The sequence below is a fragment of the Nomascus leucogenys genome, chromosome 5 (assembly GCF_006542625.1).
Source record: "Nomascus leucogenys isolate Asia chromosome 5, Asia_NLE_v1, whole genome shotgun sequence".
NCBI lineage: Eukaryota > Metazoa > Chordata > Mammalia > Primates > Hylobatidae > Nomascus > Nomascus leucogenys.
In genome coordinates this window covers 136,576,637-136,590,553 of record NC_044385.1, presented here as the reverse complement: position 1 = coordinate 136,590,553, position 13,917 = coordinate 136,576,637, and the positions used below count along the sequence as shown (strand labels likewise).

General features: G+C 48.0%; 2 protein-coding genes across 3 annotated transcripts in view; one reads left to right on the top strand and one right to left on the bottom strand.

Moving 5' to 3' along the window:
• Positions 1-3,659, bottom strand: part of COL4A2 (collagen type IV alpha 2 chain) — a 205,335-nt gene extending 201,676 nt beyond the window's left edge. The window contains exons 1-3 of the mRNA XM_030813682.1: positions 3,404-3,659; positions 2,987-3,070; positions 2,811-2,865 (exon numbers count right to left, since the gene is read on the bottom strand). Coding sequence (XP_030669542.1) covers positions 2,811-2,865; positions 2,987-3,027 — 96 coding nt within the window. The 5' untranslated portion in view covers positions 3,028-3,070; positions 3,404-3,659. The remainder of the gene's footprint in view (positions 1-2,810; positions 2,866-2,986; positions 3,071-3,403) is intronic.
• An 82-nt stretch (positions 3,660-3,741) lies between these two features.
• COL4A1 (collagen type IV alpha 1 chain) overlaps positions 3,742-13,917 on the top strand; it is a 158,289-nt gene continuing 148,113 nt past the window's right edge. The window contains exon 1 of one of the 2 annotated variants that reach the window (XM_030813685.1): positions 3,742-3,986. In XM_030813685.1, coding sequence (XP_030669545.1) covers positions 3,903-3,986 — 84 coding nt within the window. In that variant the 5' untranslated portion in view covers positions 3,742-3,902. The remainder of the gene's footprint in view (positions 3,987-13,917) is intronic. The other variant, XM_030813684.1, reaches the window with a different exon arrangement.

Sequence of the window (13,917 nt, the reverse complement as noted above, 5' to 3'; positions counted from 1 at the left end):
GGGCTGCAGACCCTTTGTGGCTTTTCTCACCTGTAAAATGGGGGTAATAATAGTTACCTAGCTCATCAGTGTGCTTTCTTGTGAGGATTAGAAGGATCAGTACAGACAAATTGGCACACAGGAAGTGCCCAATAAGTAATCACCAAGGCTCTTCACTACTCATCCTAGGTGCTTCCGAAACAAAACTCTTCAAGGACCCGGCGGCAGCCCTTTTTCCTGAACTGACCTACCCAGGAAAGAGTCCTTGCCACAATTAAGAAAAATCTTTAATTAATACAGTTGAAAATTGAGACATTATTTCACGAGGAACAGCCATTAAAGCCAGTGGTTACCAAGAAGCAAGTAAGTAGAAGACCAGTCCCTTGTTGAATGTAACAAACTACATAACTCTTAACAACACATATTAGTAGGTCCCTAGTAAAATGATTAAAAATATCTATTTGTATTTGTTGAGTTAGAATCTAAAGCCCAGGGAAATACAGTGAACTGGCAAGTAACCTCAACTGCCTCTCAACCCAATACTCTAGTTCAGTGGTTCCCAGATTCTGGTATCATGTGGGGAGGCGGAGTCCTGGACTCCACCCCGGAATGTCTGACCAGAAGGTCTGAGATGGGGACCTGACTTCTTAACAAGCCTTTCCAGGATTTAGGTCTGGGGGTCTAGGGGGCCTGTACTTTGAGAAGCTCTGCTGGGCAATCAATGTTCTTGGTGCCATCCAAAGATCAAAGAGTCAAAGAGACTGAGGGTGAGCTTGCAGCATTGATGAGGTTTTGGGGAGGCATAGAGGTGTCCTATCTGCCTTAGGGTACTTGACCTCTGTAAGAAGCCGTAGTTCTTCAGAGTAAGGAAACTGGGGCTCTGGATTTAAGAGATTAGGGCAGAGCTATGTTTAGTAACTAGGTTTTTTTTGTTTGTTTGTTTTATTTTGTTTTGTTTTTAGACAGAGTCTTGCTCCGTCGCCCAGACTGGAGTGCAGTGGTGCTATTTCGGCTTACTACAACCTCGGCCTCCTGGGTTCAAGCAATTCTTGTGCCTCAGCCTCCTGAGTAGCTGGAATTACAGGCAAGCGCCACCAAGCCCGGCTAACGTTTTGTATTTTAGTAGAGACAGGGTTTTACCGTGTTTCTCCCAGGCTGGTCTCGAACTCCTGAGCTCAGGCAATCCGCAGGCGTCAGCCTCCAAAGTGCTAAGATTACAGGCGTGAGCCGCCATGCCCAGGCTAATACCTAGGTCTTTGGACCTAGGTGCTTGGCGGTCTTTCCACCAATTTTAGGATGAGTTCAGAAAAGAATTCCTCGGACTCCCACCATCCTTAGGCATGAACATATGGAAATTATAAAAGTGGCTCTAGGGGACAACGGGATGCGGGTGTCAATACAACCGAAGTACACACAGCCTGATTTGGTAGTTTCTAGGGATCTCCCCCTTCTTTGAGTGTGTGTGCGTGCGCGTGCATGCATTGCTTCTGGTTCATAAATCTGAGCCAAGTCTTACATGCAGTACAGACATGTGCATTAGAATTCACAGGGTCACTGGGCTAGTTCAAATATCTAGGTTCTGATCTTAAGTCGGGGCTGGGACGAAGAGACAGACCTGAACTGGAAGAAAACTTTGGTCTGGAGGGCTCTGGTCAAAGTCTCCGAGTCCTCCTCTTACTTCCCAAACTGGGCTTTGAACCGGAACCAACAGCAGCGGAAAAGTAAAGTTAGCAGCTCTTTCCCAAGGGGGAGTAGCTCCTCATCACACACTGCCTTTAAAATCCTGGTTTGTTTTACATCAGGGCAGAACGATGCAAAAACAACAGAATTCAAATGAAATAATGAACACGTTTCCCCTTTGTACCCGTGTCCTGCTCTGGCACAGTGCGCGCTGAGGAGGGAGGGGTCGTTCCCAGGAGGAATCCACCTGGGCTCTGGCTGCCACAGGGCAGGGCTACTCCATCGGCCACAGTAAGGAGAGGAGGGGCAGCGGACATCTCGAAAGCTCCCTCCGCTTTCAGCTCCTGTCTGAACATTTGAGTCCTGCACTGAATTCATCTACCAAACCTCTCCATTTTAGCCATGGTTACGTGAAGCTCAGTTAAAGTGGCTCCTACTCTTTAAACAAAACGTATAAAATGCACAAAGCCTCGCAGTGCAGTCGCCAACTGCACCCACGGTACCGGCAGGGCTGTGCATGGCCGGCGTGGAGGGGCAGGCTCGGCGAACAGGATCCCAGCGTGGCGCCCGGGGCAGCTCTTCCAGGGCCGGAACAGGACTTGGGAGAAAACGCGGTTTTTCTGCCATTGTTCCCTCGCAATGGCTCAATTCAAACAATACTAAGGTTGTCTTGTTCGCCTCCTCGCCCCGCCCCTTTACCCAGAGACTCCCATTTAAAAACACAAAAAACCCTCAGTCCGTGACAGAGCCTGCCCACGAGCTCCCGAGTTCCAGGAAAACTTTTGTCGCCCTAAGCCTGGCGTCTCACTGCCTAGTGACTGACACTCTTTCCTGGCCTCTACGGCTGCGGCTTTGCCCAAAGCAAACGAAAACGGTGCCTCAGGCTACATTTTAAGTTCCCAGCTCCCGTGAAAGGGCCGACGCTTGCAAAGCACAGGATTGACGCTGGGAACCCATGGGAAGGAAAAGTGGAAAGCATGATGAGGAAGAGCAAGCTTTCTCAGAACCTTGGTGGGCAGGCTGGCGAACACCCACACGCACACACACACTTGGGAGCGCACGGACGAGCTGCCTTCTCCAAGGCCACTCAAACGTCCCAACCACTCTCCGGCGCCCAAGTCCAAGCGCGTGGAGCGGGAGCCAGGACTTACCGCCAAGACGCTCTGGGCGAGGAACCCCACGGTCACTGTCCCCAGCAGCAGCCACCTGAATGGGAAAGGGAGGAAGAGAGACATGAACGTGCGGGCCCGGCTTGTCAGTCCCCGAGAGTTACACGGAAGGGCCCATGCGCGCGTGACCCACGGGGACCAGGCAGAAAGTCGCTTACCGCCGTAGGGCAGGGCCGGCCGCGCGCAGGTCTCTCCCCATGCGGGCGGTTCGTCCACTCTGGGCCCGGTCAGTCCCACTTAGCCTAGAGGCGAGAGACAAAGCGAGTTTAGCGCAGGATGAGGGAGGCAGCCCATCCTCACCGCCGGTCTCGGTCCGCAAGACGCGGGGACAGCGCGGTGCGCCCCCCGCGTGCAGGGGTGACCGGAGGGCCGCCCGCCCGCCACGACCCGGAAAGAAGGAGAGCCTCCCGTTAGGCCCCTGTGGGTGCTGCTTGGCCGAGGAGCTCGGTCTTCGCTCTCCCACCCTCCCCCTTTCTACTCCCAAGCAGGAGAGCGTGCAGCCGTAGCCTGCACAAGGCGCTCCAAGCCGGTGCTCTCGGGCCAGGGTCTGGGCGCCGCTCGGGGGTCGCTCTCACCTCGGGCTCGGCTTCAGGGGCTGCTGCCCGAGCGCATTGGCCCTTCCAGAAGCACCCGCTGGCGGCACACCGGCAGGGCGGCCGGCCTTGGTGGGCTCTCTGGGCGCCGGCCCCGCGGGCTCGGGCGGCCCCTGTCGGTCCTCGGCCTGGATCCGCGAGCGCGCGGGCGCAGGGGGTTGGGACGCGGGAGCCTCTGAGTGCGGAGCGCGGAGCCCTGGTGTCCCGGCGCACGGCGGCCACACTCCCGGGCCGCGCGCTCCCGCCGCCTCTTACCCGCGCCGCAGGGTCCTCCCCTTTGAGGCGCCGCCCGCGCACCGCCGGGGGGAGGGGGCAGCGCCAACAAATTGGGGAGCTCGGCCCGCCGCGCTCAGGTCTCCGCTTGGAGCCGCCGCACCCAGGACGGTGCGTAGCGCTGAAAGTCCAGCCTTCCGAGAGCTAGCTGCCCGCCGCGGCCCCCGCACGCCGGGCAGCCGTCCCTCGCCGCCTCGGGCGCGCCACCATGGGGCCCCGGCTCAGCGTCTGGCTGCTGCTGCTGCCCGCCGCCCTTCTGCTCCACGAGGAGCACAGCCGGGCCGCTGCGAAGGTGAGTTCCCGGCCAGCTCCGCTCCCGGCGTCCCGCCCCGAGCTTGGGCGCCCGGAGAGGCCCCTTTGTCCGCGCCTGGACCCTTCCGCCTGCCCCTCGGGGGTCGCGCGTGGCACGGCCAGGTGCATTCTCTGGGCCGGTGTTCGCTGGGGGTCCCTGTAGGCCACGGTCGAGCATTGGTGGACCGAGCCTCCTTTGTTATGGTATGGGTACTGGAGAGTTAGGGAATTCCTCTGGGGAAGGGAGGAGAAACAGCCTGCGCTGTGGCGGGGTGAGGGTGCCCGGGAGCCGGCGGGATTTGAACCCGCGTCGCGGGGATGCTGGGCGGCTGGGAGCCTTCACCGGTCCCGGATGCGCGAGGGAGTTGGGGGCTGGAGGGCCGGGAGCGCCCACCCCGCGCTGCTCAGAGACCCACACTGGGAGCTCCGAGCTCCTAGCCCCTGGGAGCAGCTTTGGGCGTATTTCTCCTTGTCTGGAGACCCTGGTGGCTGAGGCTGAAAATCTCTGGGCCCTTTGCCTGGAAACAGCTGTATCTGAGCTTTCCCACGACTGCTGCCTAAGGCGCGCTCCAAGGCAGAAGTGGGGCTCTTCTGGACGCCCGGCTTGAAGAAGCCACCATCCTCAACTCGTTGCCTTCTATTAATATATATTTTAAAAAATTATAGCCACATTCATATTTGAGCATGAAACCAAAGTGAAACTCCATGTCATTGTTCCATGCACAAATTGTTTTTCTAGTTTTCATTTCCTCTGGTTATGTGCTTGCCCAGAAAGGATCTGGGAGATCGGTTTGCAGGAGTCGAGGCTTCCAGCCGTGGACAACCCTGGACTGACTGTTGTTTCCTTTTTTCCTTCCCCTCCGAGAGAATAGAGACTTCAGCTGTTGCTCAGTGTCACAGCCATGCAGTCCCACAGGCCGGAAGGTGTGGCTTCTGAACAGATTTTGCAGTTTCTCCCTCAAATGCTTAAAGATGATTTTTGCTACTTACCAGATTTTCCATACTTATTCTTTTACTGTTCTTAATCTTGTTCTTTGTTTTCCTCTTTAAAAAAAAAATTTTACTTCTCTCCTGGAAGAATGATACTCACTAACTCCACTTAACTGTATAGAAATTGTTAACTGTTACATGCCAGAGAGAACTGGTGATATGTCTCCTAACTGAGAGCTTATCTCCCTGGAGGCAGCTTCTCCATTGGGTATTGAAAGGACTAATGATTACATCAGCAATTAACTTCAGATTGTACCTCCCAGCCCAGTCTCCCCAAACTTCATAGCCAGTTATTTAAACACTCTTTGGTAATGATGACAAAATACTTTCCAAAGAGCAGGCTTGAGAGCACTTTATTTTGGTCTAGAAATATTGACCAAAAGATTGAACGCTTCCAAGGTGAGATGGTGAAGCCTGATGATGGTAAGGTAAATCAGAGAAAGTTCTTCATTGGGAAACAGGAGCTGTTTACATTTCGATTTTCTGGTGGATAATGTTAGCAGAGCAAAGCTAACTGTAAGAGCTGGCTTTCCAAACATCCAGGACTGTAGAAAGAAAGAACCACTCAGTTAACGCGAATCCTGTTCTCACCCGGGAAATCAAATGCATTAATGTTGAGCTGGAGATGATCTTACTTCCCTTTACTCATTTCCTAAAGCTCAATTACATTCCCGGCCACTGGCTTTGCAGTGTCCCTTGAGGTGCCATGGACTGTTTTTAAGAGATGCAGCATGTGTGCACTTCTGATCACAGCTGACCTCACAGATATTATTGTTACTCTGTGTTTTCCCTGGCTTAATTAGAGAAAAGTGCTTAATGTGCAGATGACATATGGGTATACAAGAAAATCACTTAAAAACTGAATCTGCCTAATTTTAAAATTTGTCTCACTTTTCATGCCATCAATAACATTTTGGCTTACCTCCTTCCAAAATCAGCTGTTAGATGTGCCATAACACTGAAATAGCTTCAATACTGATCCAAGCAAAACATAATTTAAAAGCACATTTTGAAAGATAAGATGCTGTGGATTTGATCAGATCCTAATTCAGAAGCCAGTGGAAGTGACTGTTGGCGTACCTCTCCTTTGCACTGTCTGAATCACACTTCACCTGCATTTGTACATCCAGACATCACCTGCGTTGTGCCAGGCATGAATTGTTTCTCGTCATGAAAGGCTGTTTAATTTTGTATTTGCTGTATCTGCTATGGTCATTTTGTTTACGTACTCATGGGTGGATTTTCTAAACCACTGATTTTATCCCATGCTGAACCTACCACTCTACTGCCTGCTCCTCCCTTCCTCCACTTTTCTTCAGCAAGAAAGGAGGAATAGCTTGCAGGCTCCAGACAAACACGTGCCAGTAGTGTTCTGATTGCCAGCACCCTCTGCTCTTAGTCACTCAGTTGCACTGGGCGGAATGAACCCTTCCTTCAGCAGCCTTCACACTCCCCCCCCAGCTGGTTCTGTGTGATGCTTCTTAACAGATTATTTCTCAGGATTAGAAATGTGAACTTTCCCCTCAGTGTGGTGATGCTTGTCCAGCAATATTGTCATCTCCTGACCATTAGTCACCACCTCTGGGACTGAATGACCTAGAGTTCAAACTAAGTGAGATTTCATTCCCATATAAGTATGGACCGTGTTCTACTGGAAATGTAGTTTAGATGAGAAGGCTGGTTTCTGAATCAGTCCCAACAAGGGCAGCATCGCCTAGGATCTCAGGAGTGACATTGGTGAAGCTATTCCTTACATCTGCAAGCTCTTTATATTAATAGATGGAATTGGACTAGGGTGACGTTTCTATGATAACTTTAAGACCAACCAGAAGACACAATGTTCATGTACTCTGACTAGATTCACAGAATTATCAATGCCATACATTATTAATAGTCACGTGTGTGCACACAGATTGAGTGTGCTTTAGGCACCAGAGGACCTTACATTTTATACCTGCTTTTAAGCAGATGATTTGGGGGTACTCATCGAACTCTACACCTCAGTTTCCCTGGCAGATCTGTCACTTCCTCACACGGACCCATTTGTGCCTTCCTTCATTCCACACACACATCGGGAACACCTCCTTCCTGCCATGACCTTGCCAGGTGCTGGCAGTGCGGCAGCGACTCACCCCCACTCTCTGTCCCCAGGAAGGTCTAGTGAGAAATATTGGAAAAGAAACAGACAAATCCAACTCAGGCTGGTAAATGTCACAATCAAGGGAATCGAAGGGCTATAGGAACACTGAATCCAGCTTTGGGGAACTCAGAGGAAACTTCCGGGAGGGCTTCCGCCTCTGAAATAGGAGGGAGAAATAGGAACTATACACCAGCATGTCATTTCCATGTGCGCTGTGATGGTGTACTATACACAGAAGACATGGTCATTCTGCCTGTCTGCTCTCAAGTCTAAGGGTCTTTGCACTGAAAGATGACCTTCAAGTTTGCTCCTTTGAGATACCAAGATGTCATTGTTTCTATGATTAACAATCTTGGTGGCTGAACTTTGCTCTCAGAGGGGTGGAAAGAATTGGAGGAAGGGCAGGGTTTAGGAGACCAGTGATAAAAAAGAGCTCCCAGCTCCAACTGAGGCCCCAGTATGTGGTCCTGTCCCTTTTCTCGGAGGTGGCAGGTAGGCAGGCAGGGGATGTTTGGAAAGTTGCGGCATGGATGACTGATTCTAGTCAGGAGTGCCTTTAGGAACTGACCCAGAAAACCTACCCTTACTTGGGCCAGGCCATGAGGGAATTCACAAAACCCTACATTATTCATTAACAAGGCTGTTGGCAAATTTCTGAGAACTGGCAAGGATGGTCATAACAAGTTCAGTTATTTAGTTAAGAGCTGGTAAAGATTTTGCAGACAAATGGAACCTACCAGTGATGATCTAAGACAAACCTTTGTAGACAGTAGAAGAACATCAAGAAGTGGATAAATGACAACAGTGGTTTTGATAAATTCTATGATATTTGTTATAATAATTGTTCCCCAAATTGAAGAAGGATTAACCTCATTAAAATGTCTCACAAGGAGGTTTGGTATTTTGAGTTCTTGGGCTAGAGTCAGCTCAAGCAACAATAGAATGCCTAAAATAATGTTAGAGCATTGTTCTTCCTGCTATTATTAAGCAACCATGAAAAAATGTCAACTAGAGAACAATACAAAAGGCATATTCCTACCATTCTTATGCATACAATGAAAAGGGATATCGACCAGAACATGTTTTAATGGTGAATTTCTTCTGAGGCTTTTGACACTGTAGGAATGACTTTGGGGTGAAGACTTTGATAGTCTGGTACACAGTGAGCTGGTTCCAGCCTCGCTTCCCTCCATTGTTCTCCTGGTCCTAACTCTGGGACGTGGGTCCCTCCTAGCACTCTTTCCGTGTCTCTGCTTCTGTCTTCTTCCTCTTCCCATGGCCCTCAGTGTGGGTGAGCTGCAGGGGCAGCCCTGTGTGGTTCTCTTTGTTCTTTGCACTCTCTAACTTCCACCGGGGGTCTGCTCCATGATGCACCATTACTCCCTGAAGGGGACTCCAGACCTCCTTCTTGAACTCCAGTTCAACGTCTTCACATTTCCATGCGACACCTCCCCTTGGCTGTCTTGCTTTGATCTCAAACTGAGCAAATATGTTCGGGACTGAACTCATTTTTTACCCAGACTGACAACTCTTCCTGACTCTTACATTTTGGTCCTGGTGCCCCCTGATGTTTCTGGGTACAGAGCCCAGAGACTGTGAGGCTTTAGCCTTTCCTCTTCTTTACCCTCTGTGTCTGCTCAGTCACAAAGTCTCCTACTTCTTTCTGGATGCTTCCCAGAGGCACCCGCAGCTTTCCCTTCCCATGGCTGGGACTCCCTTCCAGCTCTCTTTTGCCTTGTGCCAGGATCACCACCGAACCCTCATGGCCTGCCCCTCCTCCCAGCTTTCCTGCTCTCCAGCCCATTCCTCAGGCTGTGAGAGGCTAATTGCCCTCAATTCCTTAAGTTATGGCCACAGACTTGCTGGTTCAGGATCTGCTGATGGCCACCTACTATCTCACTGGGGCTCCCCCTCTTTTTGGCTTGGCTGTGCATTCCCTTTGCGGTACGGATCTGTCAAATTTTTCTGGCCTCATTCCTTGCTACTCCTCGACATATGGCTTTGGTAACTGTAAGGAAGGACTAATCTCTGCATTCCACAGAAGCTGTTTCATCTTCTCCTCCTGCCCGGCCTGCAGTGCCCTCTCGTCTTCCCTCAGCTAGCGTGCATCCCACTGAAGCTCCTGAAACAGTTCGCAGCCTGCCCCTTTTCGATGCAATCCCCTCTCGAGTCAGAGTGGTAATGTGAAATATTGTTGACTATCTGGATTTGAAAAAATCCACCTAAATTGCAATTCTTGCTCTGCCATTCAGTAGCATTGTGATCTCTTTGAGCTTGGAGTCTCTAATACATACAGTGAGGGTGGTCGCCATGTCTAGGGAGAGGATGTGCACATGAAGTCAGCACTCGAGAAATGCTGGTTGTGGTTGCTGCCACATGGCTTGGAGTTACATTGTCATTTATGTCTTGGTTCCAACACTTGCCAGGACATATCTTCTTTTTAAAGCATCTCACCATGTTTGGGAGAGTGCCCGACACAGAGGAGGAAATCAGGAATTAATTACTTGTAATTGGTTCTAATTTTCTAGCTGCCATTCTCTTGGGATCCCCCCCTCCCACCCCCGGAGTGTCCTAAAGGGAGCTGCCTGCTGGCTTACACTGTCCACCCCTGTGGTATTACTAGTGAACACAAAGATGAATCTGGGAAAACGAAGGTGTTTCCCCTTAATTTGGAATTTGGAGGAGATATTCCACCACAGACTAAACATGACTTGGAAGTATGTACACTGCTGAACACTTTATGTAAATAGTTTATTCCGTGGTTTAGTAATATTCTCTGTGGAAGCTTTGCTGGATTTGGTTTTTAATCTGCATACTATAAAAACATTTTATTTTATCTGAGTTTTAAAGCTCACTTGATCTTTAAGGTACAAGACAAATGCCAAGTGTCCAAATCAGATATTAAAGCAATCTTTTCCAGGCCACTTGGGCTTTTGTGTTTCTGTTGTTTTACCTCTTACCTGATAAAGGAGAGCTATTCAACCTCCTCATCTTCTGTTGCTCTTAGAATCAGTACATTGTTCAGTTGTAAAATTACCATTGTTTAGTAATACATGTACATACACATCTTAGTGTACTGTGGCCACTGATTTCAGCAAGGACCACAGCCAGAGATACTGGCCGTGAGCTGGAAGCATCCAGTTTGATGTCAGTTGCTCTATTTTCATTTCACCAAATACACCAACAATTGGGGAAGCTATTTGTATATTCACTCATAGAGAGTGCAGCTAACTTAAATAAACATTGCTCAATTCAGCAGAAGATCTGGAGGCACAGTATTCCTGTATTGGACACAATTAAAATTGTTTAAAGGTTTTATTAAGTTTCTGCTTTAGAAAACAAGGATATTCCTTTGTGAAGAACAAAACCCAGTGTGTTCCAGCTGTAATTCAATGTTTTGAAAGCTATTTCCACAAACTTTTCCCAGCAGCCACACTCATCCCTAGAGATGATCCACATTCAGAAGAAAATGACAGTTGATGCACATTCAGAGGAGAATACTATGTATCTTCATTGCACAAAGATAAACCTTGCCTAACACATTCAGCACCTGGGGCATTTTTGAAGGTACTAGGTCAGTATTTGTTCTCTGTTTCAGTGTTGTACAGATAAACCCAATGGTAACCATTTTGGTATTTTTTCCTTCATATTTATTGAATAAATAATATTAATATCTAATCTAATTGGTGGAAGATTTGGCTATTACATCTCTAATAATGCTTTATATATATTACTATGTAATATAAAACAATCAAAATTTATTTTAAAATCCGCACTTCCCCTTGTATGCAAGCAATGCCTTATTTCTGAGCACAGAAGCATTTATTTTCATATCATCCAAGAGCACCAGCTTTGAAATGTCATTTTAAAATATAAGCAACTCTTTTTTATCATTAGCTTGAATTTTTGAGTTGCATTTTAGAGTTTTTTAAAGAATGCAATGCCATTTTAGTGTTACAGAATTAATACTGAGTTGTGTGTGACGTATTTGCTACCACCAGACTAAGGACCCTACGATTAGTCTGGCAAAAGAAAAGTCTGTTTCTCAAAGAAGCTGGCATTAACGGGTCAGACGTGCACACAACTTTTTGGAAAGGCGATGGCAATGTCTCAACTACATCCAGAGAGGAGACAGTCCAGGGACACACTGGTTGTGCACCAGTCACAGGCCCTGCAGGGAAACGTGTGGGCCCTGCCTGGTCTTCCTCATGTGTATGATGGGGATGAGGGCAGTTGCTTTCCTTAGGGAGCAAATGTAAGGATTAAGTGAGTTAATGTCTGTGAAGCATTTATACCGAGCTTGCTTTGTGCAGGCACTACTCTGTTAAATTAAAGACAAATTCAGAAGCATAAACAGCAAACTAATGACATCAAAACCCCTTGGGGCTGTAAGGGCCCACACAAGGATATCCTTCAGCCATTGTCCAACGTGAGCTCACAGCAGCATCAGCTGGAGGGCTCCACGAAACAGCTCCAGAGCTTCTGTTTTTGGAGGTGTGGGGTATGCCGAGAATCTGCATTTCTAGCAGGTGAGGCTGCGGCTACTGATAGCCCGACTTCTTTCACTGAGGCAGCCGCTTGAGCAGCCTTAGGTGCAGGCCTTCGGTGCCGCACGTTGGTTTGCACTCACTTTGAGGCTGAACCCCTGCGTGTAACATGGCCCTCCCAGTTCTCTTTGTCTTTTTTTTCCGTTGATTTCTGCTCCTGCCCGCAATCCCGGTTCCAGCTGTGTGGTGCAGTTTGGAAGGTCAGATGGGCGGGGGGAAGAAGCTTCCAGAAACATGCATGTGGCCTGTCAGGAAGTGGAGGCTCCTGAGTGGATCTGGAGAGGGCTGGGCTGATGGTAAGTGAGCACAGCGGTGCCTGGAGCAGACTCTGCCCTCCGTGGCTTTCTCCCCTCTTCGGGTGTCTCAGAACTGAGCTGCTTTCAGTCTGAGTTTTGCCATCCTCTGCGGCGAGCCTGCGAGCTTGCACACTTGCGCAGGATGCGCTCAGCGCCCTAGCTCAGAGGCCGACCCAGGGCAGAGCCAGTCAGTGGGCGCTGGGATGCAGGACTGCGAACATGGGTCCTCTGCCTCCCTCCCACCTCCTCCAGGCCCGGCCACTCGGCTTCCTGGTGAGGAATTCTTAACGACTGCCAAATCCGGTTTCTGGAGATAAAAGACCGTTGAGGGTTAGTGGTTTAAAATAACTCCGAAATTTTGGTCCGGAAATGGCCTATACAATGAAGATAAACTTACCAAAGCAGGAAAATGGGTCAGTGATGGGGGAAAATACCATCCATAGAATGGTTAGTTCAGCCTCAGCATCCGATTTATTTCGGGCACATACACAAACCCGGTCCAGAATCAATAATATTAACTGGAAAAGGGGATGACACAGTTTTTATTACATAGGATATGTAGTGGGCGATCTTCTTGAATGATTTCTCATTCCTAGCTTATCTTTAACAAACATGTTTTTCATGTAAACATTATGCTAGCGCCAGATGCTTTTTATCAATTGTTAAAGCCCGTCTAGTCTGACTAAATAGCCATTGGACGCCTCCATAATAATTAGATTTTGTTTTCCCAAATACTTGAAAGTAATAAGATTGTATTTCGTCAGGAATTTAAGCTTTTAAAACTTTTAAAAAAAAATTCTATAATTCATACTTCTTTATTATTTCATGTTGATCATAGATATTTTCTCTTTTTTTCATGGAGGTTATCATCAATTGATATATTACGATATATGGATTTTTTTCTCTTGACTAAATCATTTATTTAAAACATAAATAACTTTGGGTATTGTTCTAGGTGAGAAGTCAATTTGTAACCAAAGACCCATTTCTTTCTCTTTTTTTTTTTTGTTTTTTACATCAGTGAAAGTAAAACGAAAGTAAGAATTCACATGAAAGCAAAGTAGAAAGTAATAGTTTGATAGCTCAGTATCTTGCTTTTGGCATTTAAAATTTGTTCAATAAATGTGTGTTCAGTGCTTACTCTGAATTAGGAAATACGCAGGTAGTTAGAATTGTTCTTATACTTTGCATTCGGACATGTGCCTGAGTTAAATTGAGAATAATTTTGGTAATGGTATGAGAGATGTTATGTTGAAAATTTAGCACTTGCACTCTTCTCTTCTGGCTCCAAATCTTTTAAGTTCTGAGACTGCAAAAGGCATCAGTTTCGGACTTTGGAGTCAGATGAGATGTATTTGAATTCCTGATGACTGTTTTAATGATGGATTTTAATAATAAAATTAATAAAAATAAATTTATTTGCCCAAACAGCAACTAGCTGTTTGACCTTGGGCAACCTCTTAACTTCTTTGTGCCTCAGTTTCCCCATCTATCCATGAAGGATAATAATGTATTCCTTTATTGTGTTGTGAAGGTCGCAGACACGTGATACCGGTAAATGAGTGCCTGCCATATCCTAAGATTTCATACTGTGAAGTAGATCTTTGGTCTTCCTCTTGTTTCCTGGCATACAATCCCTGAAATTCTTGGAATCCGAAGTGATAAGTGTCTTTGTATGTTAATGAGTTGACTGGTGGCTGCCCGCCCCGCCCCCCCCACCCCCGCAGCTTCAGAGGTGGGCTGGTCCCTGAGAAAGACCAAGGCAGGCTAAAGGATGGATTCAGCCCCACTCACAACCTCTGGGGAGATGGGCGGTGTAGGAGGTTGAGTTAATTATCAATAGCTAATGATTTAATCAATCATGCCCCTATAAGGAGGCTTCCATGAAATCCCAAAAAGATGGGCTTGAGGAGCTTCAGGACGGCTGAAGATGTGGTGCTGTTCCTAGAAGGTGGCGTG